Source organism: Amblyomma mixtum, chromosome 2 (genome assembly GCF_055824585.1).
Source record: "Amblyomma mixtum isolate Tamu chromosome 2, ASM5582458v1, whole genome shotgun sequence".
Lineage (NCBI taxonomy): Eukaryota > Metazoa > Arthropoda > Arachnida > Ixodida > Ixodidae > Amblyomma > Amblyomma mixtum.
This window is the reverse complement of record NC_143013.1, coordinates 243,563,794-243,589,006: the sequence shown is the minus strand read 5'-3', so window position 1 is coordinate 243,589,006 and position 25,213 is coordinate 243,563,794. Positions and strand designations below refer to the sequence as shown.

The 25,213-nt window shown below is 48.8% G+C and overlaps 1 protein-coding gene across 1 annotated transcript in view; it reads right to left on the bottom strand.

Annotated features, from left to right (window-relative positions):
• The window catches only part of LOC149363271 (calpain-A-like), a 71,475-nt gene that overhangs the window by 3,965 nt on the left and 42,297 nt on the right, over nucleotides 1-25,213 (bottom strand). Inside the window, exons 10-16 of the mRNA XM_089568447.1 lie at nucleotides 17,118-17,281; nucleotides 15,726-15,943; nucleotides 14,386-14,428; nucleotides 9,283-9,409; nucleotides 8,652-8,710; nucleotides 6,009-6,077; nucleotides 5,508-5,586 (exon numbers count right to left, since the gene is read on the bottom strand). Of these exons, the coding sequence (XP_089424573.1) occupies nucleotides 5,508-5,586; nucleotides 6,009-6,077; nucleotides 8,652-8,710; nucleotides 9,283-9,409; nucleotides 14,386-14,428; nucleotides 15,726-15,943; nucleotides 17,118-17,281 (759 nt within the window). The remainder of the gene's footprint in view (nucleotides 1-5,507; nucleotides 5,587-6,008; nucleotides 6,078-8,651; nucleotides 8,711-9,282; nucleotides 9,410-14,385; nucleotides 14,429-15,725; nucleotides 15,944-17,117; nucleotides 17,282-25,213) is intronic.

The following is a 25,213-nucleotide window of genomic DNA, read 5'->3' as shown; positions in this document are numbered from 1 at the left end:
TTACTCCCTTCTTACCCCTTTCTGTTTAGAGTGCATTTTGGTTTAGAGTGCATAAAGAGCAACTTTACTCCCTTACCCCTTTCTGTTTAGAGTGCATTTTGGTTTAGAGTGCATAAAGAGCAACTTTACTCCCTTTTCACTCTTTTCCGTTTAAAGTGCATTTTGGTTTAGAGTGCATAAAGAGCAACTTTACTCCCTTCTTACCCCTTTCTGTTTAGAGTGCATTTTGGTTTAGAGTGCATAAAGAGCAACTTTACTCCCTTCTTACCTCTTTCTGTTTAGAGTGCATTTTGGTTTAGAGTGCATAAAGAGCAACTTTACTCCCTTCTTACCCCTTTCTGTTTAGAGTGCATTTTGGTTTAGAGTGCATAAAGAGCAACTTTACTCCCTTTTCACTCTTTTCCGTTTAAAGTGGATAAAGGGCACCTTTACTCCATTTTTACTCGTTTCTATTTAGAGTGCATTTTGGTTTAGAGTGCATAAAGGGCAACTTTACACCCTTTTTACTCCTTTCTGTTTAGAGTGCATTTTGGTTTAGAGTGCATAAAGAGCAACTTTACTCCCTTCTTACCCCTTTCTGTTTAGAGTGCATTTTGGTTTAGAGTGCATAAAGAGCAACTTTACTCCCTTTTCACTCTTTTCCGTTTAAAGTGGATAAAGGGCACCTTTACTCCATTTTTACTCCTTTCTATTTAGAGTGCATTTTGGTTTAGAGTGCATAAAGGGCAACTTTACACCCTTTTTACTCCTTTCTGTTTAGAGTGCATTTTGGTTTAGAGTGCATAAAGAGCAACTTTACTCCCTTCTTACCCCTTTCTGTTTAGAGTGCATTTTGGTTTAGAGTGCATAAAGAGCAACTTTACTCCCTTCTTACCCCTTTCTGTTTAGAGTGCATTTTGGTTTAGAGTGCATAAAGAGCAACTTTACTCCCTTCTTACCCCTTTCTGTTTAGAGTGCATTTTGGTTTAGAGTGCATAAAGAGCAACTTTACTCCCTTCTTACCCCTTTCTGTTTAGAGTGCATTTTGGTTTAGAGTGCATAAAGAGCAACTTTACTCCCTTCTTACCCCTTTCTGTTTAGAGTGCATTTTGGTTTAGAGTGCATAAAGAGCAACTTTACTCCCTTCTTACCCCTTTCTGTTTAGAGTGCATTTTGGCTTAGAGTGCATAAAGAGCAACTTTACTCCCTTCTTACCCCTTTCTGTTTAGAGTGCATTTTGGTTTAGAGTGCATAAAGAGCAACTTTACTCCCTTCTTACCCATTTCTGTTTAGAGTGCATTTTGGTTTAGAGTGCATAAAGAGCAACTTTACTCCCTTCTTACCCCTTTCTGTTTAGAGTGCATTTTGGTTTAGAGTGCATAAAGAGCAACTTTACTCCCTTCTTACCCCTTTCTGTTTAGAGTGCATTTTGGTTTAGAGTGCATAAAGAGCAACTTTACTCCCTTTTCACTCTTTTCCGTTTAAAGTGGATAAAGGGCACCTTTACTCCATTTTTACTCCTTTCTATTTAGAGTGCATTTTGGTTTAGAGTGCATAAAGGGCAACTTTACACCCTTTTTACTCCTTTCTGTTTAGAGTGCATTTTGGTTTAGAGTGCATAAAGAGCAACTTTACTCCCTTCTTACCCCTTTCTGTTTAGAGTGCATTTTGGTTTAGAGTGCATAAAGAGCAACTTTACTCCCTTCTTACCCCTTTCTGTTTAGAGTGCATTTTGGTTTAGAGTGCATAAAGAGCAATTTTACTCCCTTCTTACCCCTTTCTGTTTAGAGTGCATTTTGGTTTAGAGTGCATAAAGAGCAACTTTACTCCCTTACCCCTTTCTGTTTAGAGTGCATTTTGGTTTAGAGTGCATAAAGAGCAACTTTACTCCCTTTTCACTCTTTTCCGTTTAAAGTGCATTTTGGTTTAGAGTGCATAAAGAGCAACTTTACTCCCTTCTTACCCCTTTCTGTTTAGAGTGCATTTTGGTTTAGAGTGCATAAAGAGCAACTTTACTCCCTTCTTACCCCTTTCTGTTTAGAGTGCATTTTGGTTTAGAGTGCATAAAGAGCAACTTTACTCCCTTTTCACTCTTTTCCGTTTAAAGTGGATAAAGGGCACCTTTACTCCATTTTTACTCCTTTCTATTTAGAGTGCATTTTGGTTTAGAGTGCATAAAGGGCAACTTTACACCCTTTTTACTCCTTTCTGTTTAGAGTGCATTTTGGTTTAGAGTGCATAAAGAGCAACTTTACTCCCTTCTTACCCCTTTCTGTTTAGAGTGCATTTTGGTTTAGAGTGCATAAAGAGCAACTTTACTCCCTTCTTACCCCTTTCTGTTTAGAGTGCATTTTGGTTTAGAGTGCATAAAGAGCAATTTTACTCCCTTCTTACCCCTTTCTGTTTAGAGTGCATTTTGGTTTAGAGTGCATAAAGAGCAACTTTACTCCCTTACCCCTTTCTGTTTAGAGTGCATTTTGGTTTAGAGTGCATAAAGAGCAACTTTACTCCCTTTTCACTCTTTTCCGTTTAAAGTGCATTTTGGTTTAGAGTGCATAAAGAGCAACTTTACTCCCTTCTTACCCCTTTCTGTTTAGAGTGCATTTTGGTTTAGAGTGCATAAAGAGCAACTTTACTCCCTTCTTACCCCTTTCTGTTTAGAGTGCATTTTGGTTTAGAGTGCATAAAGAGCAACTTTACTCCCTTCTTACCTCTTTCTGTTTAGAGTGCATTTTGGTTTAGAGTGCATAAAGAGCAACTTTACTCCCTTCTTACCCCTTTCTGTTTAGAGTGCATTTTGGTTTAGAGTGCATAAAGAGCAACTTTACTCCCTTTTCACTCTTTTCCGTTTAAAGTGGATAAAGGGCACCTTTACTCCATTTTTACTCGTTTCTATTTAGAGTGCATTTTGGTTTAGAGTGCATAAAGGGCAACTTTACACCCTTTTTACTCCTTTCTGTTTAGAGTGCATTTTGGTTTAGAGTGCATAAAGAGCAACTTTACTCCCTTCTTACCCCTTTCTGTTTAGAGTGCATTTTGGTTTAGAGTGCATAAAGAGCAACTTTACTCCCTTTTCACTCTTTTCCGTTTAAAGTGGATAAAGGGCACCTTTACTCCATTTTTACTCCTTTCTATTTAGAGTGCATTTTGGTTTAGAGTGCATAAAGGGCAACTTTACACCCTTTTTACTCCTTTCTGTTTAGAGTGCATTTTGGTTTAGAGTGCATAAAGAGCAACTTTACTCCCTTCTTACCCCTTTCTGTTTAGAGTGCATTTTGGTTTAGAGTGCATAAAGAGCAACTTTACTCCCTTTTCACTCTTTTCCGTTTAAAGTGGATAAAGGGCACCTTTACTCCATTTTTACTCCTTTCTATTTAGAGTGCATTTTGGTTTAGAGTGCATAAAGGGCAACTTTACACCCTTTTTACTCCTTTCTGTTTAGAGTGCATTTTGGCATTTGAGAGAGCTCGGGCTGCTTAGTACGTACCTACGACTTTTACTTTTGGTGCTGCGTTAAACCAATCCTGCGCTAACGCTCTCCGAGATCCGTTATAAATGCATGTTCTCTCTGCTAAAGTGTTGTCGTGACGGGGCAGCCCGCCGCGGATGGATGTGAGGAGGACATGCTCGACGTCACCGGCAGGCCAGGCTACACCACGACAATTACAGGAAGTACGGAAGTGGTCTGCGTCAAGCGGACCACCACGCATGACGACCCCTGCACATGCCACCGAAGCTGATTTCGCTGTCGGTACTAGGACCTCGGTAATTTGTAATTTGCCCAATATCGGGAACATACTGGCAAGTGCTGCTCCTACAAAGGACAAGAGTGAAACTATCTGTTTGCAATATTGTGCCGATTATCTGTGCACCTTACGCACCATCTATCAAAAGTTTATTTTCCTTCTTTCGGTTTCTTTTCTATCTTATAAGCCCTGTCTTTTAACTCTTTTATCTCATATGTTTTCTATGTCCACTCGTTCTTTTTTTTTCCCTCCGCTCTCTTCCGACCGGCACAGTCCACCTCCTTCAGCATGGCAGCAGAGCTTCAGGCCCCGTCTTTAATTCCCCTTTCATCTTCCCTGCTCTGCCTCCTCACCTCCGACGCTTCGCTCGTCAGGGTACCTGTCGGCAGTTCCCAGCTTCCCGTGTGAATTGTGAATACAGGAAAAGAGGCGGAATTTGGCAGGTTGGTGACCTCATTCATCTACTTTACATGTCCATCATCGTCAGTCTTCTGCGTGAATACTGCCTAAAAAGCGGCACTAATGCACTGCGTTGAGTACACGTAACCCCTAACATAAGTCTCTTCCAATGTATGTTCGCTTCATTCAAGCGTGGTTACGTTTCACTAAATTTTAGACATGACGGAAAAGAGCGCGTAGAAAAGGGGCAAGAAAGAAACGACAAGCGCAGGAAATGAGACAGGGTTCAATGCACAAAAAAACGGCCATCCCGACCCGTGACCATTGCCGCCTTGCTTAATGGCGCCGATGGCGGCCAACAAACAAAGGCTGAGCAGCATGTATGCGAAATTTCGTTTCAATGCTCAAGCGACGGCGGCAAGCGGCGAGAGGCGCTGCCACGCAAAGTGTTTTGCCCCTGTCGCTTGCCTTGTCGCTCGTCACTGCCTTCCCAAAACATTTCGCTCGCCGCCACTAAATCCCCTCAGCGATTCACCAATGAGATTGCCGCTAGCCGAGTCCGGTTTGCGTAATCTATTTTCGCCTCAGGACGCGCGCTGACTTGGTCACCTCCGCTTCAGCTGCACCACCGCGGTCGCGAAAATGTTCCCTTTGCTCCAGTTCTGAGGTACACTAACAAGATTTAAGGGAATAGAACAATCTGCTTGTCGGTAACGGAGGGCTGAGAATATTGGGAGAAGGCTACGGGCGGGAGAAACGCGTGTTCAGCCGCGTACGGGCGCTCCATTCTCAGTGGCGGTACGCTTCAGCGGTCAGTGCAGAATCACCCGTGACGCATATCTTCGCTAGCGTTATTTGTTCACGGAAAAGCAGGGCGATGTGACATATTAGGACACTGTTTAATAAGCCGGAGTGTGCAGGTACCGGACGAGAGGGCATCTCCACTGAAGTACGCCGCGTATATCGCCGTCGCTAGCAAGAGCTTGACGCACCAAGGGGCCGCCTCATCGCATAGCAACCAAAGGCAGCACTAAGGCTGACGCGACTTCCTTTTCGGGTGCCATTGTGCCCCATTCTATCCCCCACAACCACTCCTCTTGTCTCGCTTTCCTTTTCACACGGGCAAGTTCACGCGGCCGCCAGCCTGACGATAGTTTCTCAAGGCATGGTTCTCGATTAGTTACCCCCCATTCCACTCAGCGCCAGCGCCCTCTGTGTATCGTCTCTTGTCCTGTTTCCGCGCGCTTTTCCGTTGTGTTCGCCATTCACCAGCTAGCCCAACTCCGGATTACTAGAAAATTTAGAGCACAACATTGCAACTAGTATTCACACGCTGTGGGAGGGGTGGCCTGGAACATCTAGGTATTTGTAAAATGCTCTCACCTGCACTTCGCAGTGCTTTTCGTAGCTCGTACGTGCTCAGCTCGCCAGAAGAGTCTTTATCGTGATCGCTGAACGCTTCCTGTCATAGAAGAAATAACGCTGCTAGAACACGGGAAGAAAATTTCGATACAGTTCATCACGTCAGAAACGTGATAAGCTCTTGCTCCCTGGTTGTAAAATAATAACCGTGCCAAACACCATTTACTGAGAGACTGAAAGAGGAGTTTGTTGTGGCACCTATTTTCACTGTTTTAGGTTACCATAAAGTAGCTATAGAACCTTTTATTAATACTTTATCATTGGGCTTGCATGTCGTATGCACTCAGTCATGGTTTTTGTTCATTATTGTGGCGCCTATGAAATTTTCCTTTTAGCACGTCTAATCGTTTGTGTTCATGCAACATCCGCTGCTTACTCTTTCGGAGTATTCAGCTTACAGTTTTCATCAAATCAATCACTCTCGCTTTCTCGGTCACATCGCTGAGCCATAAAAGCACTTACCTTCCATTTCATTATAAGCTTGTGAAGTCGGTCGAACTCTCGCAGAGTAAGTGTTCCACTGTAATTGCTCTGACAAAAGAAAGTTAAGGGACACAACCCTACCAGGACATTGACCCATCATGATTTACATTTAGCGTATGCTCAGCGAATATTCGTTGTCTTCATTAGTTCCTCCCTCCGCAAAAAGCCACGATTTTAACGGAAAATCACAATTCAGAACTTTCTTCTTGTGCTTGCTTTGGACAAAGTAGAGTTTCAATAGAAAAGATCTACATAACAGAAACCTACCGTATGGTTCCGTGACTAAACAAAACTGCAGCCTAAGATACGAACGTGAAAGTTTTTTATCCATTTCGAGGCCTTGTAATCAACGTGCATTGATTTCTCGAATCAGCTTGAATGAGGACGTGTTCATCACCGAAACACGCACCCAGCAAAGACTGGCGATCTGTGCAGCGGTGCATGTAACAAATTTTGCACACAAAGACCTAATAAGCGCGAGTTTCTATTAGTTTCGTGTGAGTTCCACGTTTACAAGTATAACAGATGAAACACACTACGCTGGGTGCACATCTCTGTCTCTTTCGTCTCGAGAATCGAGTAAAACGGCCACTGAATGTTATCTTTTTTTTTTCATTTCCTCGTTTATCTGGGTCAAAAAAGGCCGGAAAACACTTGTAAGGACGCTGTACTTCAACTTTCAGAACCGGAAGCACATTTACTAGTGTACAGATCCCTGAAACTACAGACAGCTTACAATCTTGACTAAAGATGCGAATTCCTTTTCAGGAGGACACAGGGGCGCAATAAAAGACACGTACATAGAAGTAGACAGGGACGAGCGCTTACTATCAACAGGCTTTATTCGACGTAGACCGTTAATATACCTTCGCTTTACCCAAGCGCCACTGTGCGAATCACAAGCACGTCGGTACCAGAAAACACCAAAAGAAATCCAAAGGCAGGCGATTACAGAAATCTAAGAAAACCATTTCAGATCGGTGAAGTATCGCAGATGAATCACTGATACAGTTATCTCCTTTTTTTCTCATGTAATAGGCTTCCACCAGTTCCCGTTCAGTCTGATCGCGGCTTCTCAACAATACTTTGCAGTCCGATAAGCGGGGAAAACAGGCGACCTTATTATTCTTAGTGCAATTTTGGCAATGGTCCGGGAGATGGGAGCCTGTCTTCTATAAAGAGTTCTTGTGCTCCAAAAGGCGCTGGTTGAGGCAACGTCCAGTTTGCCCAACGTAAACCTTCCCGCAAGTGAGCGGGAACTCGTATACAACTCCTTTTTTGCAGGTTACGTGGGGCTTACGGTGCTTTACGCCACACTCTTGCAGTTTTTCTTTTCTTCTTGTGCGTGCACACATACCAGACAGCTTTCGCAGAGCAGAAAATACTACTTCCACTCCGTACTTCTTGGCCACCTTCTTGATGTTGTGGGAAGTTCTGTGTACGTATGGTACCACCTCCAGCCTTGAACAATTCGTTGGGTCTTTCGCATTGCTCCGCTTGCTGTCCTTCAATTTGTTGACCAAGGACTACGTCACAGCTAGAATGAGGGAATCAGGGAAGCCTGCCTTTTCCAGCCTTGCGACCTGTGACAAGAAGCCCGCGAGCACAGCGTGGTGACAGGACTTCGTTAGTGCAGACGAAATACATTGTAAAGCGATAGCCCTTTTGACCGTCTTAGGATGAAGGACAGCAAGCGCAGCAATGCGAAAGACCCAACGAAATGTTCAACGCCGGAGGTGGTACCATACGTACACAGAACTTCCCACAACATCAAGAAGGTGGCCAAGAAGTACGGAGTGGAAGTAGTATTTTCTGCTCCGCGAAAGCTGTCCGGTCTGTGTGCAGGCATAAGAAGAAAAGAAAAACTGAAAGAGTGTGGCGTAAAACACCGTAAGCCCCACGTAACCTGCAAAAAAGGAGTTATATATGAGTTCCCGCTCACTTGCGGGAAGGTTTACGTTGGGCAAACTGGACGTTGCCTCAACCAGCGCCTTCTGGAGCACAAGAACTCTTTAAAGAAGACAGGCTCCCATCTCCCGGACCATTGCCAAAAATGCACTAAGAAGAATAAGGTCGCCTGTTTTCCCCGCTTATCGGACTGTAAAGTATTGTTGAGAAGCCTCGATCAGATTGAACGGGAACAGGTGGAAGCCTATTACATTAGAAAAAAATGAGATAACTGCATCAGTGATTCATCTGTGATACTTCACCGATCTGAAATGGTTTTCTTAGATAGATTTCTGTAATCGCTTGCCTTTTGATTTCTTTTGGTGTTTTCTGGTACCCACGTGCTTGTGATTCGCACAGTGGCGCTTGGGTAAAGCGAAGGTATATTAACGGTCTACGTCGAATAAAGCCTGTTGATAGTAAGCGCTCGTCCCTGTCTACTTCTATGTCCGTGTCTTTTATTGCGCCCCTGTGTCCTCCTGAAAAGTTATGAAACAACAGGCCCAAATACAAGTATTTCTGCGAATTCCTTTTGTCACATTATATGAAACACAAGGATGCTGAGTTACCGTCCGATCTACTGGCTTGCTAATTCGTCTATGCTGACCGCCGCCCGCGCTCTGCTTCTGGATGCCAACATACAACAACAGAACAAACAAAAGTCACCAAGGATACATCCATGAGTGCCACCATGCTCCGGCACATATCCAGGGAGAACTCGAGGGCATTTCCATCTGAAACCACAATTGTGTCCCCGATAATTTTTACCCTAAGAACTCCACACGCAGTCGTTGAGGCTCGAAGCAGAACAGAATGTAGCACACCCGCCGCTTAGGCTACGCCAAGCATCTCGCTGCTGTGAGAAAACTTGAAAACTTGGAGCCAAAAAACTGCCACTTTTCTTTTGATTACCTGCATCCTTTTTATCGCCACACTCCTCTCTCCTTCTCTTTCACAAAATTTTATTTCACGCTCTTTTATGCTGCTCCAGGAGGAATGCGCTTTGTGCCCGTGAAAGCAGACAAATGCATGCTCCTACTTTTAAGCAGAAATTTAAGCGCATTACAGTCGACTCTCCAGAACTGTAACTCAAAGTCGTCCGGAAATTTGTTCGAACTATGCCGACTCCAAATTTACAGGGCCTGTTATTTAAAAAAATGTTAGATGTTTACATATTCACAGCATTGGTACAAATAATCCGATTATTCGAATTATGCTAGTTGGAATTAATTAGATTTTATCCTAATAATAATGTACTCTACTAGGCATGCCATTCAAACTAAAGGAGTAGCTGCTGCGAACGTACTTTCCTCGGTCAGATTTCTTAGCAGAGTCTGGAGCGAGTAGCAGTTGACGGTGCCGTTGCTGGCCACCTGATCGAAGGCCTCTTTGACGTCTTCCCCTACTTCATCTTCGTCAGCCCATTCTTCGTCCTGTCGTACAACAGAACACTCTGAGCCAGGCACGCCATTTGATGCTTTGAGACTTGAAAACTTCATAGCAAGAACGCCCTCACCGCATATTATTTGCGGAGACTTCAATGCTCGTAATGAAATTTGGGGAAGCTCACATACATGTGCTCGAGGTGCCAAGCTTGCAAGCCTTCTGTCCAAGCATTCAGTTCAGCCATTAAATGACGGCAGCATCACCTACCTCCGAGGTCCGACGACTACCAGCAGCATCGACGTGACATTTGTCACAAGTTCATTCGCTCACAACTTTGGCTGGTGCACTGATTTGGAGACACGCGGAAACGACCATTACCCAATCCTGATATCGGCTTTCCATGCGCAGAGGAACCCAAAGAAATTCCTTATAAAATCTACAGACTGGGATGCATACAAGGACGCTGTAAGCAGAGTAGTTACTGCGGCAACTCGCAATGAGGAATTAGCATCGACAATGGAGTATTGCCTGACAGCGAGTACACAAATTACAGCTAAAAATGAAAGCCTACCTTTAAATGATGACACATTTCAAAGGCTCTGCGCTATACGCAGGCGAGCTGAAAGGAAATCTCTGCGCACAAAAAGCCTCGATCACCTACGTGCATGCCGACGAGCACAACGTCACATTCGACGTTACATGGATAAACTCAGTCGGCAAAAGTGGCGTGACTTTTGTTCTACGCTGGATGTGCGCCAACCAGTAACCAATATTTGGCGGATAGTTAGAGGTATGCGCACGCCACTTCAATAACTCCACCCCTTCGCTGCACTCTCCCTTCACGAACAAAAAATTATAAAAGAAATCTCAGAAGAATACTGCAGGCTACTGTCGGCAGGGTCAGGGCACTCGACACTCTCCGCAGATGGTGAAAAAGGCATCCCAAAGGCGGCAGCGCCAGCGTTAAACCTGCCTTTCACAATGGAAGAACTATCCACAGCTATCGCGGAGACAAACAGACACACGTCTCCGGGTCATGATGAGGTGACCTATGACGCCACTGCAAAGCTACCCCACACCTCCCGTCTTCGACTCCTGGAGTATTACAATTCTTCCTGGATGACTGGTGAGGTCCCCACGGAATGGAAGCTGGCGAAAATTGTGCCCGTTTTGAAACCCTGTAAGCAGCCAACAAGCTACGCATCATTCCGGCCCATTGCCCTACTGAGCTGCGTAGGTAAGCTCATGAAGAGCATGATCTGCAAACGCATAACTTGGTTCCTAGAAAGCCGAAATGAGTTCCCCCAAGAAATGAACGGGTTCCGTCAAAACAGGTCTGCGACTGAAAATATCATCGCCCTCGTCTCATCGCTTGAGGAGTACCTTCATGCTGGGTACATTCCGACAGCCATTTTCCTAGACATCAAGGCCGCCTTTGACTCCGTCTTTCACCATGCAATTCTCGCAGCCTTTGCCAGTCTTGGCCTTGGAGGAAAGCTATACAAATGGATTGGGCATTATTTAAAAGAACGGCAAATTTTTATGACCACTCCAAACGGTCCAACACGCTTTCACGCAGTGGAGAGGGGCGTACCACAGGGAGCGGTACTCAGCCCTCTCCTGTTCAATATTGTCCTTAAACACATAAGAAGAAACCTTCCGCGAGGGGTCCGCATAACAATTTATGCTGATGATATCTGCATCTGGACCGCATCACGTTCGCGCTATATTACCGAGCAACGTCTTCAGAGAGCGCTATTGCACATTTCGATGTACCTGGCTTCCAGAGGTCTTCGTCTCTCGCCAGAAAAGAGTGTTGCAATGGCGTTTACAAGAAAAACGATGACCCGATATCCGCTGCTCCTAGGCGGACGATCGCTACCATATGTACGATCTCAGCGATTCCTGGGTGTTGTAATCGACTATAATCTGTCATGGTCACCTCAGATAAATAAACTTCGCGAGAGGATCACTGCAGCGTCGCAAGTGTTCAGCTTCATGGCGGAAAGAATGTGGGGTAGCGACTGCCGATCAATGCTTCTGCTTGAAAGCCTACGTTGAAGGAACCTTGCGCTACTGTCTACCAGTGCTCAATAAGACTCTCTGAGAGCAATAAGACTCTCATCAAGCAATAAGACTCTCGTTGCCGCACAGAACAACTGCCTGCGAATGTGCCTTGGCCTCCCAAAGTGTTCTTCTGCATCAGGAACAGTAGCGGAGGCAGGATGTCTCCCACTAGAGGTGATTGTCGCCCAGGAAACTATGCGTACCCACCACCGCCATGTCCTGCAAGGAAAGAAGCACTTCCTGCACCGTGTCCACCTAACTCACAGCAACTCTAGCTTTGGCCAGGCAGTGCAGCTCCTGCCCCTCCCTACTATTAATCAGCCACAGAAACTACTACCCCTGGCCTTTCCTCCATGGACACTCTCTCCTCTAAAGGTGAAGAAGTTTGTTCCAGGTGGGAATGCAAAGAGCCGCATACCACAGGCAACGCTTCTGCAAGCTACTCTCGCCTACTTAACCGAGGAATATAGGCAGCACACCCATATCTTCCCCGATGGTTCAACTACTAAAGAAGCCTCTTCTTGTGGCCTTTATGTGCCCTCAACTGGTCATGCCCTTTCTTACCGGCTGCAGCGGAGGACATCCTCTACGACAGCTGAGCTTCACGGCATTAAGGAAGCTGTTTCTTACATCCTACGCCGAACCGCCGGCCGTTGGGTTATCTTCACCGATTCAAAAGCATCTCTGCAGATCCTGGCCAACCTGCTGAAGAAAACGAATCACCAGCCAATTTCCCTGGACATCGGGTATCTACATCATTTAGCTATTGCCGCAGGCCACTGCATAACATTTCAGTGAGTACCTGCTCACTGGGGCATTCAGGCTAATGAAAAAGCAGATGAAGCGGCCCGTACGGGCCATCAACATCGGAGATACATTCGAACTTTTTTCACGAAATCTGATGCGTCCCAAATGGCTAAAAGTTTGGCTTCCGAAGAAACGTATCGGCTTTGGACTTTGCTGACACATCAGTACCAATTTCTTCACTCAATCGACCCACATCGACCTCAGTCGACCTCAGTCGACTCTCACCCAGAATTCCTCGACATCTGGAAACACTATCATCGACTTCGTCTGAATGCTGCATATACAAGCGGCTTGCGATATCGTTTTGGACAAATGAACAGTCCGCATTGTGACAACTGTGCCTCGATAGAAACTGTGGAACATATCTTGCTCGAGTGCCCTGCGCTTGCTGACGAGCGTGCGTACTATGAACATTGCATGCAGAAACTCTGCCCAGTGCCGCTAACAATGGACAAAGTTTTAGGTCCCTTAGCCTGCCTTAGGCAACAGAGACTTGCAGTGAACTTTCTCCTTAAGGGTGCACTGAAGAGGATTCTGAACTTGTCTTTTTGCCGCGGGAACTCGATCTACACGTTCCTAGCATTCTTAGAATCTGCAACTCATTGCCCTGTATGGCCGATTTCCCTAATTAAATCGAATTGACGTCCGGCTCCCGCCCTTTTTTTTGAATTCTGCCTCGTACGATGGGCGGAGCCGGCCAACGCGTGAAGTTCCTTTCAGCCAGCTCCGTGGAGGCTTTGCTTTCGCTTTATTTTGTTTTTTAGGTTTCCATGAATAAATAGTTTCATTCGCAGATAATATAGCCGCAAAATAAGCCCGCAGAAATAAAAATACGCGCGGACTATTTCCTACTACGGACTACTACGTATTACTCCGCCGATGGCAGAGCGGCAAGCCGCCACGGGACTGGGTGAAAGGCACTCCACGTGTTGGTCGACTCCGCCCACCGTACGAGGCAGAATTAAAAAAAAAGGCGGGAGCCGGCCGTTAATTCGATTTAATTTGTGAAATCGGCCATACAGGGCAATAAGTCGCAGTTTCTAAGAATGCTGGAAACGTATAGATCGAGTTCCCGCGGCAAAAAGACAAGTTCAGATTCCTCTTCAGTGCACCTTTAAATATTTAAAAGACATTGGACATCTCGATAAGCTTTAAATTCACTCCCACGTTACCTTCATGCATTCTTCATGCAGTGAACTTCGTCAGCCGATTTGTCGGACTATGAACTCCATCATTCCATAGGTTACATCAATACTCGCCATTGCATCCTTGTACCCATTTCATGGCCGCATTTTACCTTCGTTTCTTTTTACCTCTCCCTCAATGCTCTCCTTCTGTCTTTATCTCCCAAATTCCCCTTCCTACGCAGAGTAGCATGCCAGCGATTTTTAAACGCCGGCTAAATTCTCTGTATTTCATTAAAGAGTCCCTCTCTCTTTCTCTCTCTCCCTCATCTTCACAACCATCGTCAGCCTCACCGTTAACAGCGTCGGCTGGCCGTTTTGAGCCCTGGAAAAGTAGTCGTTACTCTTATTAAAGCTTTGCATAGCTAGCAACATGCGCGCTTCCACTTTTATGGGCTATTGTTGTTCCCAGCCAACGTACGAGCACCTATCTCCACTCAGGCAACATCAGTCAGCTGGACTGTCAATTCTGCTTTCTGTTTCAACGTACGAGTTTGGCTTCTTGAAATCCGAGATAGGCTATAAAATGTGCGCGTGTGTGCTTGTTCGCTTCCCAGGCCACAACAAAGGTGATATATTCACCCCCTGCATTTACCACACGTCAAAACTTAGTAATAAAGAGAAGAAGAGTCACTGCATAACCTGAAGCAAAAACTGGCAGATTTTTTTACCTATGTCATTGCGATCGTGCTTAAGTTTAAAGAGGAAATAAATTATAATACTTTTGCTGCGATTCGCTATTGAAATATCTAACGATACACGAGGAACCGACCTCGTTACACATACTTACGGTGCTGCAGCGGTGGTAAATTAGTACAGCACCCGTCTCGTTTGTCAGAAATACTGCGTCGGAATCTTTGTCCTTGCCATGAACTTATCCCTAATTCTTTCCGAATGGGCAAAGCTGTTGCCGTGGATCGATCCGGCGTTCACAACAAGGAGGGGCAGATCTAAGCGGCACGAACCTTGGATGACGGTCGGCAGATGGTTACTTCCTCATCGTACTCCCTGAAAAAAAAATGCAGAAGAAACGTTGGAGGCCTCGACAGAGGTGAAGCTTGTCGAAGTTCTTTTAGACAAAAAAAAGCAGAGTCAAAGCAAAGCAAACTCTGAAACAACGCAACAGTATAGGTTGCTACGTAATGGATACCGTATAGCGTGTTAAGCTAAATGTTCTTATTTCTAGCGCATATGAAGGAAAATTTGATGTACCATCCTGAAAGGGACAATGTGCCTTTCCTGCTAAGGCAGCCAAGGCTACTGATTCTTTACGGTGCCAAATATTAAGGCGATAGCCTTTAATGGCTCATGGTCGCGGAGTCCGTCCGTGCGCTGGAATCGTGCAAACTGTGGCCTCTCCTCCGTGCAGCGGCGCAACCTCCTCCCCTCCTTAGCAACAGGCGCGCCGGTGGGGGGCGCAGCTGTGCATATCAACCGTGACGTCACACAGTACCGGCAGAACGAGCGCGCGCGCGCCGGCGGTGGCAGCTGCACCGCCGCTCCTTCCCCAGACGTCTCGTTGCTGTCGGGTGAGTGAGACGCATTGCTCCGAAGCGGCCCAGTGATTTCGAGCCAAGGGGTTCGGGGAAGCGGCAGTGATTGACCACAATGCTTTCGCCATGCACACTTTAGAATTTCCAAAGTGTCTTAGGTAATTTTTTAAAGAATGAAGTTGCCATGCGACTAGCTTGATCGTTCTCTGGGAGTTAAACGTCCATTATGTCGTGGCGCACGAGGCTGACAGTGTTTTTTCTTTAATATTTGCGTTCATTTGCTTTATAAATGAACATTCAACACAGCGCCAAAAAAAACAACAACCAGGAGGACATACAAGCGCAGATACAAAACATCGAGCGCTGCACATGTTTCTGCGTGCTTCTATTTCGCTGTTCTGAATTTTTTTGCGGTGCCTTAAATTTTCATGACGAGTAATAGATTAGACTAACCAGATTTCAATTGGCTTCTTAACACTGAGTGGCCTTATTAAAGACTACATGGATTGCAGTGTATGCTATTATATTATGCCACTGTACAAGCATCATACACTTGAGTAAATCAGCGCCCTTGGTTCCAGAAAAAAAAAATGAAATTGATGATTTCTGCATTTATACAGCAGAAATCGGGTCCGGGAAGGTTTTGGTAATCCACGCTGCAGCGTTGTTCATGTCTATTTCGCCTAATACGAGTAGTCAGTTGATCGCCAGCACTTCACTACGTCAGCGAATCCTTAATGACGCACACCGTGACGAGTCATCAGTCGCCTTCTTGAGTTCGTCATAATTCTTCGCAGCACGCGTGTACGTACCTACAGCAGTTCTCTTTCTCGGCGTAGATCCTGAAGAGGAAGTCTCCCGCCGCGTGCTCCTGATAGGTGTACGGTATGATGCAGAAAGTGCCCGGCGAGAGCTTCAGGCGCTGGCTCACCTCCTGCTGTGACTTGAAGTACTTGGGTTGAAAAGCAAGCCGATCGTACGTCAGGTACTCACCTGTCAGCGGGGCTGGGCTGCTGTCCGGGTCTTCGACCTAACAAGAAGGTATACATTTCACGTGGTAGCAGCAGACCAGTCAGGCTATATGCTGCCAACATCAGTCATCATCATCATCAGCATGACTGCGCTCACTTCTGCGCAAAGATCTTTCCCATATCTTTCCTATAAACCTTGTCCGGTGCCAGCTGCGGCCACCCTATACCAGCAAACTTGCTAATCTAATCCACCCACCTAACTTTCTGCCGCTCCTGCTACGCTTGCCTTCTCTTGGAACCCACTCCGTTATCCTCAAGAACCATCTGTTATCTTGCCTTAGCATTACATGCCCTGCCGAAGCCTGTTTCTTCTTCTTGATCTCCACTAGGATGTCATTAACCTGCCTTTGATCCGTGACCCACTCTGCCCTCTTCTAGTCTCTCAACACTACACCTATCATTTTTCTTTCCATAGCTCTTTGCGTTCGACGTTAGTACCAGGAAAGGGAAACAAATGATGAAATGAATATTTTTGAAAGTGCTCGAATGTGAGCGAATTAAGGAAAATTGTGCGAAATAATCTTGCGAAGAGAACTTGAGTTACTTTCTACACAGTCGGGATCAAGAAAGATGTTACTCAAAATTGTCGCAGCAAAAGCATAAGTACTGGTTTGGTTTATGGGGTTTAACGTCCCAAAGCGACTGAGGCTATGAGAGACGCCGTAGTGGAGGGCTCCGGAAATTTGGACCACCTGGAGTTCTTTAGCGTCCACTGACATCGCACAGCACACGGGCCTCTAGAATTTCTCCTCCAAAGAAATTCTAGCCGCCGCGGCCGGGATCGAACCCACGTCTTTCGGGTCAGCAGCCGAGCACCATAGCCACTGAGCCACCGCGGCGGCAAAAAAAGCATAAGTACTGGGGCAGGGTAATCACAGCACCGAAACAGCAGCCTGAGCGAAGGCTAGCGTTGTTTTGTCGTCGCTTTCCAGTCCACATGGAAATATTCCTACGCGTTCACTGCTGAAAGCTGCTGCGACGACGGGGCCTACATTTCCTATTGTTTTCGAGCAGTGAGAGAGCGATCAGCTGTTCGCATGATTGATTTGCGGATGGCTTATAGTAGGTTATTTATCTACGCACATCTTCCCAGCTAAAATGTGTAAAAAGAAAACCGAACTGAACGACACATTGGGGCAACATATAAAAAAAAAGAGAGAAAAGAAACAGTACCCTGTAGACGGAGAAGCCTATAGAGAGCCACATGTCTTTAGTCGCTGTGAAGTAACGATTTCCGGCCTGAAGAAGCGCCACGACCATCGTGCATTCGCCGTCCTCTTCTTCGTCGTCGGGCTCGCGGAGCTCCACCAGGTATTGCGGATTTGTGGCGAACTTTTCTGCGTCCACGAGGAGGCAATACCACGCCGTTAAAACTATAGCGGGCAGACGATGTCTCTCACACGTCTACAAATCCAACGAAGCCTCAGGTGAGGCTTCGGGAAAAGTGAAGGACTCTGCGGCATGGACTTGTTCGCAAACGCCACATGGAGCAGCCAGCGAATGGGCTAAAAAACTCTAATGACGCCTCCGGCGCTATGTTAGGTGTTCCGAGCTTGAGCCTTGTAGCTTTAACTTTCACGTTCGATAATAATGATGCAGCGCGGCTTGACCGCAATACCTGCGCCTAGGCGCGAACATGGTTGAGTTTTTGTCAGCCAGTCCCCTCAGAGCACCAGAGGCTCGCACACTCTGAACACAAATACGCTTGTAAGGGAGTGAAAAGGGAATAAAGTTGTCCTCTGGCGCACACTTTTTTATTAAAGGGAGAGCTCCAGAGGGCAACTTTACTCCCATTTACTCCTGTCAGTTTAGAGTGCAGCGTGTGTACAGCGGAGTATGAATTGGCGAAAATGTTTTTTTTTTGTTCGCTATTGTATACAGCCGGTCTTTTCAGTCAACTGCTTCAGTCAAATATTTCAGTCCTAATGCTCGAGTGACGTGCATATCTGATATACTGGCCCTTCATCACTGGATTGACCAATACAAATAAGGTAACAACAGGGCTCAGTGGTGTGTTATTCAAAACAAAACCTTCGTGGGCTTTTTTTGTTGTTGTTGTTGGCAACTACATCATCGTGTCCCGTGATGACTGCGTTTCCTTTGGTCAAAGACAACCCGTGCCATGCACGCACCCATGCGCGCTTTCCTGGACATTACGCAACTGCCGCCGCGGTGTCGTAGTCGTTATGGTGCTCGGCTACTGACTCGAAGGACGCGAGTTCGATCCCGGGTGTTGCTGTCCCCTTTCTATGGAGGCGAACTCTTAGAGGCGCGAGTACTGCACGATGTCTGTGCACGTTAATTCACCCCATGTGGTCAAAGTTAGCCGGAGCCCTTGACTACGGTGTCCCTCATAGCCTGAGTAGCTTTGGGACGTTACACTCCGTTCACACACCCATATTATGGAACTAAGCGTCACTCTCTCCGCACTCTTGGTTGCCTCCGTCGAAACTTGCGCCTAGCCTCTGCATCCGTGAAAACACTTACGTATCTTACATTTATCAGACCTAAAATAGAATACGCATGCTCAGTCTAGGATCCCCATCAAGCTAATCTTTCGAACACCCTCGAAGCTCTACAAAATCGCGCTGCCAAGTTTATTTTCTCAGACTACTTCTATTATTCCAGTGTCACTGCACTCAAATCACGGGCTAATCTTACTAATCTTGAAAAACGACGCTGCATCTTCAGACTGTGCCTTTTTCACAAGTTCTCCCATACGCCACTCAATGTTTCAGCAATCTTACCAGTTCATCGACAATCAAGTCGCACCAGCCATCCTAAAGCCGTCTATCCGCCCCCAGCACAGACCACGGCCCATCTTCGTTCGTTTTCTGTTCAGACCGCTCGGGACTGGAACAAACTACCTGTCGACTGCTCCTTTGAGTTTCCCTCCTTTGGGGAAAAGAGGCGCCTTTGTTTGAAATGAATTCAACGAGTGCCGGTAGACTGGGGTATGTGATGTGCCCAGCCGCCTTGTAAAGTGGCGCGTGAGCAGAAGGAACAAAACCTATGCGGGCATTTTGGCAGCCTAAGGTGCGCTAGGCGAAAGCCTTTGTCGCGCTTCTTCGACTACCAGTGACTGCCTATGTTTGTTACGGCTGCACAGCTTGAGAGCCATCCTCCTCCACTAGCTGCTGCACACCCACTGACGACGGAGCAGCGCTCAACGATGGTGATGATCATCGTGATCGCCAAGCCGTTAGCTCCACCTGTCGACGAAGATTGGCAGCTGCACTCGTCGATGAGTCACCCGAGGCGCTGGATGTAACGCCGGACGGACGGACGGGAGAATGAGCCGTTAAAGGCTTTCGCCTTAATAAGGCGCAGAGCAGACTCCTTTTGTAAAAGAGAGTGCGCTACAGGACAGCTCCCTCGCTTTTACTCGCATAAAGGTGTATTCGTGTTTACAGTTTAAGGTCCAGTTTGAGACGCGCGAAGAGTGGCACTGACGGTGGGCCCGATGACAGAAACGAAGCGGATTATATATAAACTTAGTTTTTGGCTTGTGTGTAGTTTAACTTCCGAAAGCGACCCAAGCTGTGAGGGACGCGGCAGTGGAGGGCGCCGGAAAATTTCGACTTCCTGGAATTTTTAACGTGCACTGACGTCGCATCGTTGTCTCCGCAACGACATCGTCTGCATCGAAATGCGGCCGCGGCAGACGGGATCGCGGGATTGAACCCGCGTCTGTCGTCATGGCAGCAGCCGAGCACCAACTGAGCCACCGCGGCTTTTATATATATATATATATATATATATATATATGTATATATATATGTGTGTGTGTGCGTGCGTGTGTGTGTGTGTGCGTGTGCGTGTGCGTGTGTGTGTGTGTGTGTGTGTGTGTGTGTGCGTGCGTGTGTGTGTGTGTGTGTGTGTGTGTGTGTGTGTGTGTGTGTGTGTGTGTGTGTGTGTGTGTGTGCTGCCATGACGACGGACGCGGGTTCAATATATATATATATATATTGTAGCGCCCGGCGACGCTTTAAAGCGCCGGCGCTGAGATCGGCGTTACAGCGCGCGCTAGAGGAAAATAAAGACGAACAGCGTGTGCTCGTGGCGCACGCCCGGTACGGGCAGTCCGGAACTAGAAGCCTGCCACGCTGGTCGTCTCTCTCTGGTGCTCCGCTGCGACCCCGCAAAATCCTCAACAGTGGTGACCTGGCGAACCGTGCCTTCTATCGCAGCGGCGTTCCAGCATGGCGTACTGGCAGCACCCAAGTTTCGACCCGCCGCTCCCGGCGTTCCGGCCTGCAGGCGTCGGCGGGTGGTTCGCCCAACTGGAGGCTGCGATGTACCTGAACGGCATCACCATCCAGCCGTTCAAACACGAAGTCCTTTGTGACATCCTCCCGGCCGACCTCCTGCGTCGGCTCACCTACTCTGCTTTCGGCGGCCGGCCATACGATGAGCTGCGTGCGGCCGTCTTGGCGTACTTCGACGCCTACTACGTTCCGCCGCCGCTCTACGACGCAGCGGACCCGTTTTCGCCGCCGCCAGCCTCTGGCCCTGCACCGGCCTCGCTCGCGCCCACGCAGCCTTCATCAGAACCCGGTCCGCCTCAGCAGCCCCTCGCCGCCTCGCCGCCACTTCCGTCCAGCGTCTCCAGCCCGGCTGTCTCTCTCGACGCCACACCATCGTGGGATCCGCACGAGCTCCGCCTCGCGTCCTGCTCCCACTACTATCCGACCCGCGTCTCTGGCTCTGCCTCCTTGCGCTTCAGTGGCGTTGTCGCCAGAGCCTCCTGCAGCCAAAGACGACTCTGCGGCAGCAGCCGTGCCGACATCTCCATCTACCTCGTCACTACCGCCAACAGCTCTGCAGGCCTCTTCAGTGCGGTTGAAGCCGTCGCCCGCTGATGCTAAAGAGCCCTCGACAACGACCAAGCCTGCTTGTCACACTCCCAGCCCCTCAGAAGGTCCGCAGAGCACTACTCGTCATCAGGAGCAGGATGAGAAAGCCAACCCGATGACAGCAGTAACAAGCACGGCGATCGCCTCCAGCCCCACTTTGCCTGAAACAGTTCCTGACCCAGTGTCAGCGCTTGCTCTCAAGCCCGACCATGCCCACACGCGCATCAGCACTGGCCAGTCGCTCCGGACGGCCACTCCCGCTTTACCCCAGCACCTGGAATTACACCCAGCAACTTCCTCCGTCATCACCACAGCTGTCACCGTTGTCTCGTCGGTCACACCTGTGCCAACCCTAGTGGCCGGACCGCACTGCTCGCGCCCTACATCAGGGGCACCTGCGCCATGTAAGCCAGCCATTTCCACCTATTTGGACGACTTGAAGCTGGCGCTACAGCAGCGACACGACACCACGCTAAAGACCACACGGAGCCTTTTCGACCGCTCCCTTGCTTGTGACGGCGTACTCTGTGTGCCAGCTTCCCGCCGACATCAGCTGCAACGGTCCAGCACCAATGGCACTTGTGCCAGCGGGCAGCACTACAGTCGGTGACGGCCCCACCATGGCCTCCATTGCCCTAATATGCTTTGTCAGCTCGGCACCCTGCATCATTCGCCCATTGCGCAGCAGCCAGGCTCGTCCACCTGAATCCGCGCCCTCCACCCGACGGCTCTTCCCGGACCCTGACATGAACTTACCGGACCCTCCCTCCATCGCGTGACCTCCATCTGTACCCCGTCGGCGCGTACATTTCGCCGTTCCGTCTAGGCGGGGGGCCCTGTAGCGCCCGGCGACGCTCTAAAGCGCCGGCGCTGAGATCGGCGTTACAGCGCGCGCTAGAGGAAAATAAAGACGGACAGCGTGTGCTCGTGGCGCACGCCCGGCACGGGCAGTCCGGAACTAGAAGCCTGCCACGCTGGTCGTCTCTCTCTGGTGCTCCGCTGCGACCCCGCAAAAAAAAAAAAATATATATATATATATATATATATATATAGTAAGAAGAAGTGGACGACTCCGTAGTGCCGCACTTCGTCGTCAGCGCTGGTGGTTCGGGCGCGAGTCTCGTGCTGGAGCTGCTTCCTTCGGCTGGTTCTGCCGTCCTGCTACGACCCGACCGCAGCGTGGGTTGGTCGCCCTGACCCCTTAATAAATCCACTGTTCACTTGGTGGAGGGTGCAACGATCCTAACCCCCGACGTCGCCCTGGAACTCAACAGTCGCATGGTGTCCGTTCCCATGGAGGAGCCAAGCCAGCAGCCCCTGACCCTGCTTCCTGCGACCTGCTCCCACCTGTCACTTGTTCTGGCCCCTTACGTCAACGGGACCCTGCTATCTTTAGTGGCAGCGGTGACCAAGATGTGAAGGATTGGTTGTCAGCCTACGAACGGGTCAGCCGGCATAACAAGTGGGACGACGCTCTGAAACTTAACAACGTCGTATTTTACCTTACTGACGTCGCCAGCCTACGGTATCGGAACCATTAGTCAGACCTCACCACCTGGTCCGAGTTCAAAACTACGTTTGCCGAAGTATTCGGCCGCCCTGCCGTTCGCAAACTTCGCGCTGAACAGCGTCTCCGTTAGCGAGCGCAGAAGACAGGTGAAACCTTCACCAGTTACATCGAGGACATCGTCGATTTATGCAAACGAGTCAAGCCGTCTGTGACGGAGGAAGATAAAATTAACCACGTCATGAAGGGCATCGATGATGGCGCCTTCAACATGCACGCGGCTAAGAGTCCGACCACCATCACAACGGTATACGAACTTTGCCAAAGCTTCGACGAGCTACAGAAGCAACGCGTTCTGGTTCGCCACCCTTCTGACGCGTCGCTCGCTGGACAGCGCACACCGACTCCTCATGTCTCTACGCAAATTCAAGAAATTTATTCGCGAGGAGGTTGCCGGCCAGCTGTCTCTCCTACCCTCTCTACCCGAACCATCATCTTGTCTGGCGCCGCAGCTCAGAAATGAAATACAGCGACAGGTCTCGGAAGTTCTTCCTTCCGGCCATCCTCCAGCTCCTGTCGCTGCCCCGATGGCGCTTTCTGAGGCTGCCCTAACTCCGCCTGACCCCAGTGCTGCGCCGCTGAGTTATCCTGACACCTTCGCGCCGCACCCCGTTGTGGCGGCGCCTCGCACCTATACCGAAGTTGTGGCTCGTCCAGCACCTGCCACGGCGTATGCGTATCCTTCGGCCATGATGCGCTCACCACGCACTATTGGTAGAGTTGCGCCGCCTACCTCTCCATGGCGCACATCGGACAACCGCCCGGTATGCTTTTCTTGCGGCATTCCCGGACACGTCGCCCGCCATTGTCGACGCCGCATGTCACTGCCGGTGCAAGAATATACTTGAATGCCCTATCCGGCCTCCTACTTCCGAGTTCCGCCGGGGCCGCCACCTGAACCTTCTGACCACCAGGCTGCCTCGTCTTGTCGCTCACCTTCACCCCGTTGCCGCTCCATTTCGCCCGTGCTCCGCCGATTTCCCTCAGCCGAGCAGGCTAACTAACCGCCGCAGTTCCCGAGGCACGAACTGCGTACTCCGCCGACCGTGAAAGTCCTATTTCCATGCTAACGTTATTGACGTTATCGTGGAAGGTGTTTCGACTCTTGCTTTTATAGACACTGGTGCCGCCGTATCTGTTATCAACCAAGAACTCTGCCGCTCTCTTCGCAAGGTGACGACGCCTCTTTGCGGTTTGTCACTACCTACCAGCACTGCACAGCACCTTCAGCCCACAGCTCTCTGCACCGCTCTAGTAATAATTGCGAACACCGTGTATTTTATTGAATTCATCGTCCTCACCAATTGTTCTCATGATGTCATTCTCGGCTGGAATTTTCTGTCCCATCATCATGCCTTGATTGACTGCGCCCGTCCTCACGTCGAACTTTCCGTGCCATGCGCTCTGCCATCCACCGCTGTGTTTAATGACGTGGGTCCTCGTGCTGTTCCGAAACTCCATGTCGCTCAGGACACTACTATTCCACCGGTTAGCGCTGTCCTCGTTATTCTCTCTGCTGCTTCTCCCGCCGACGCCACCGTTCTCTTCTTACCTTCCGACGTTTCTCTCTGCCGCCACCGTATCTCACTGCCCTTCGCCGTGCTTGACTTGTGCAATGGTGCCAGCACACTTCTGGTCGCCAATACCCTTTCTTACCCCGTCACATTGCTTCGTGGAGAGTGCGTTGGCCGTTTTGAGCCTCTGGACTTACTATTTGACCTCGACGCTAGCGAACGTTCATCTGCTTGCGAAGTTGGTGCGTTGACCCCTAATAATGTTGCTTCTGCCCCGCATCAGCGTGATCTTCTCGCCTGTTCTGTTGATACTGCCCTCGAGCCACGCCGCCGCGCGCAGCTTCTTGAGCTGTTGCACCATTTTCGCTCTTCATTCGACACGCCGCAAGCCTCTTTGGGCCGGACGACTGCTGTCTCTCTCCACATCGATACAGGCACTCACCCGCTTCTGGACCAGCGCCCATACCGCGTGTCATCTGCAGAGCTTCTTGTCATAGCCGAACAAGTCGACGACATGCTCCACCGCGGTGTTCTCCGGGAATCAAGTAGTCCCTGGTCGTCTCCCGTTGTCCTCGTCAAGAAAAAGGATGGGTCTATACGCTTCTGCGTGGATTATCGATGTCTCAACAAAATTACACGTCGGGATGTGTATCCGTTCCCGCGCATTGACGATGCATTGGACTGCTTGCAAGGCGCAGAATTATTTTCTTCGCTTGACCTACGCTGCGGATATTTGCAAGTTCCCATGGCTCCAGCTGACCGCGCAAAGACCGCTTTCATCACTCCGGATGGGCTTTACGAATTCAACATTATGCCATTGGGCCTTTGTAACGCCCCAGCAACATTTGAACGAATAATGTCCAACGTGCTGCGTGGCCTCAAATGGAAGATCTGTCTTTGTTATCTGGACGACATCGTGGTCTCCTCCCCTGATTTTCCCACTCATCTGCATCGTCTCCGCCAGGTCATGACCTGCCTTGCTCGTGCCGGCCTTCAAGTGAACCTTAAAAAATGTCACTTCGGCGCCCGCCAACTCAAAATCTTCGGCCACGTCGTGTGTAAAGATGGCGTTCTCCCCGATCCTGAGTAGCAGCGCGCCGTTGCTGACTTCCCGAAACCGGCCTCTCTCAAAGAGCTGCGCAGCTTCGTGGGCCTATGTTCCTACTTTTGTCGTTTTGTACGCAATTTTGCTACAATCATAGCCCCACTAACAAAGCTCATGAATGGACCCGCTGACTTGTCCTCTTGGACACCGGCCAGCGACGAGGCCTTCGCGAAGCTCAGCAAAGTTTTGCCATCACCGCCCATACTTCGTTATTACGATCCCGATGC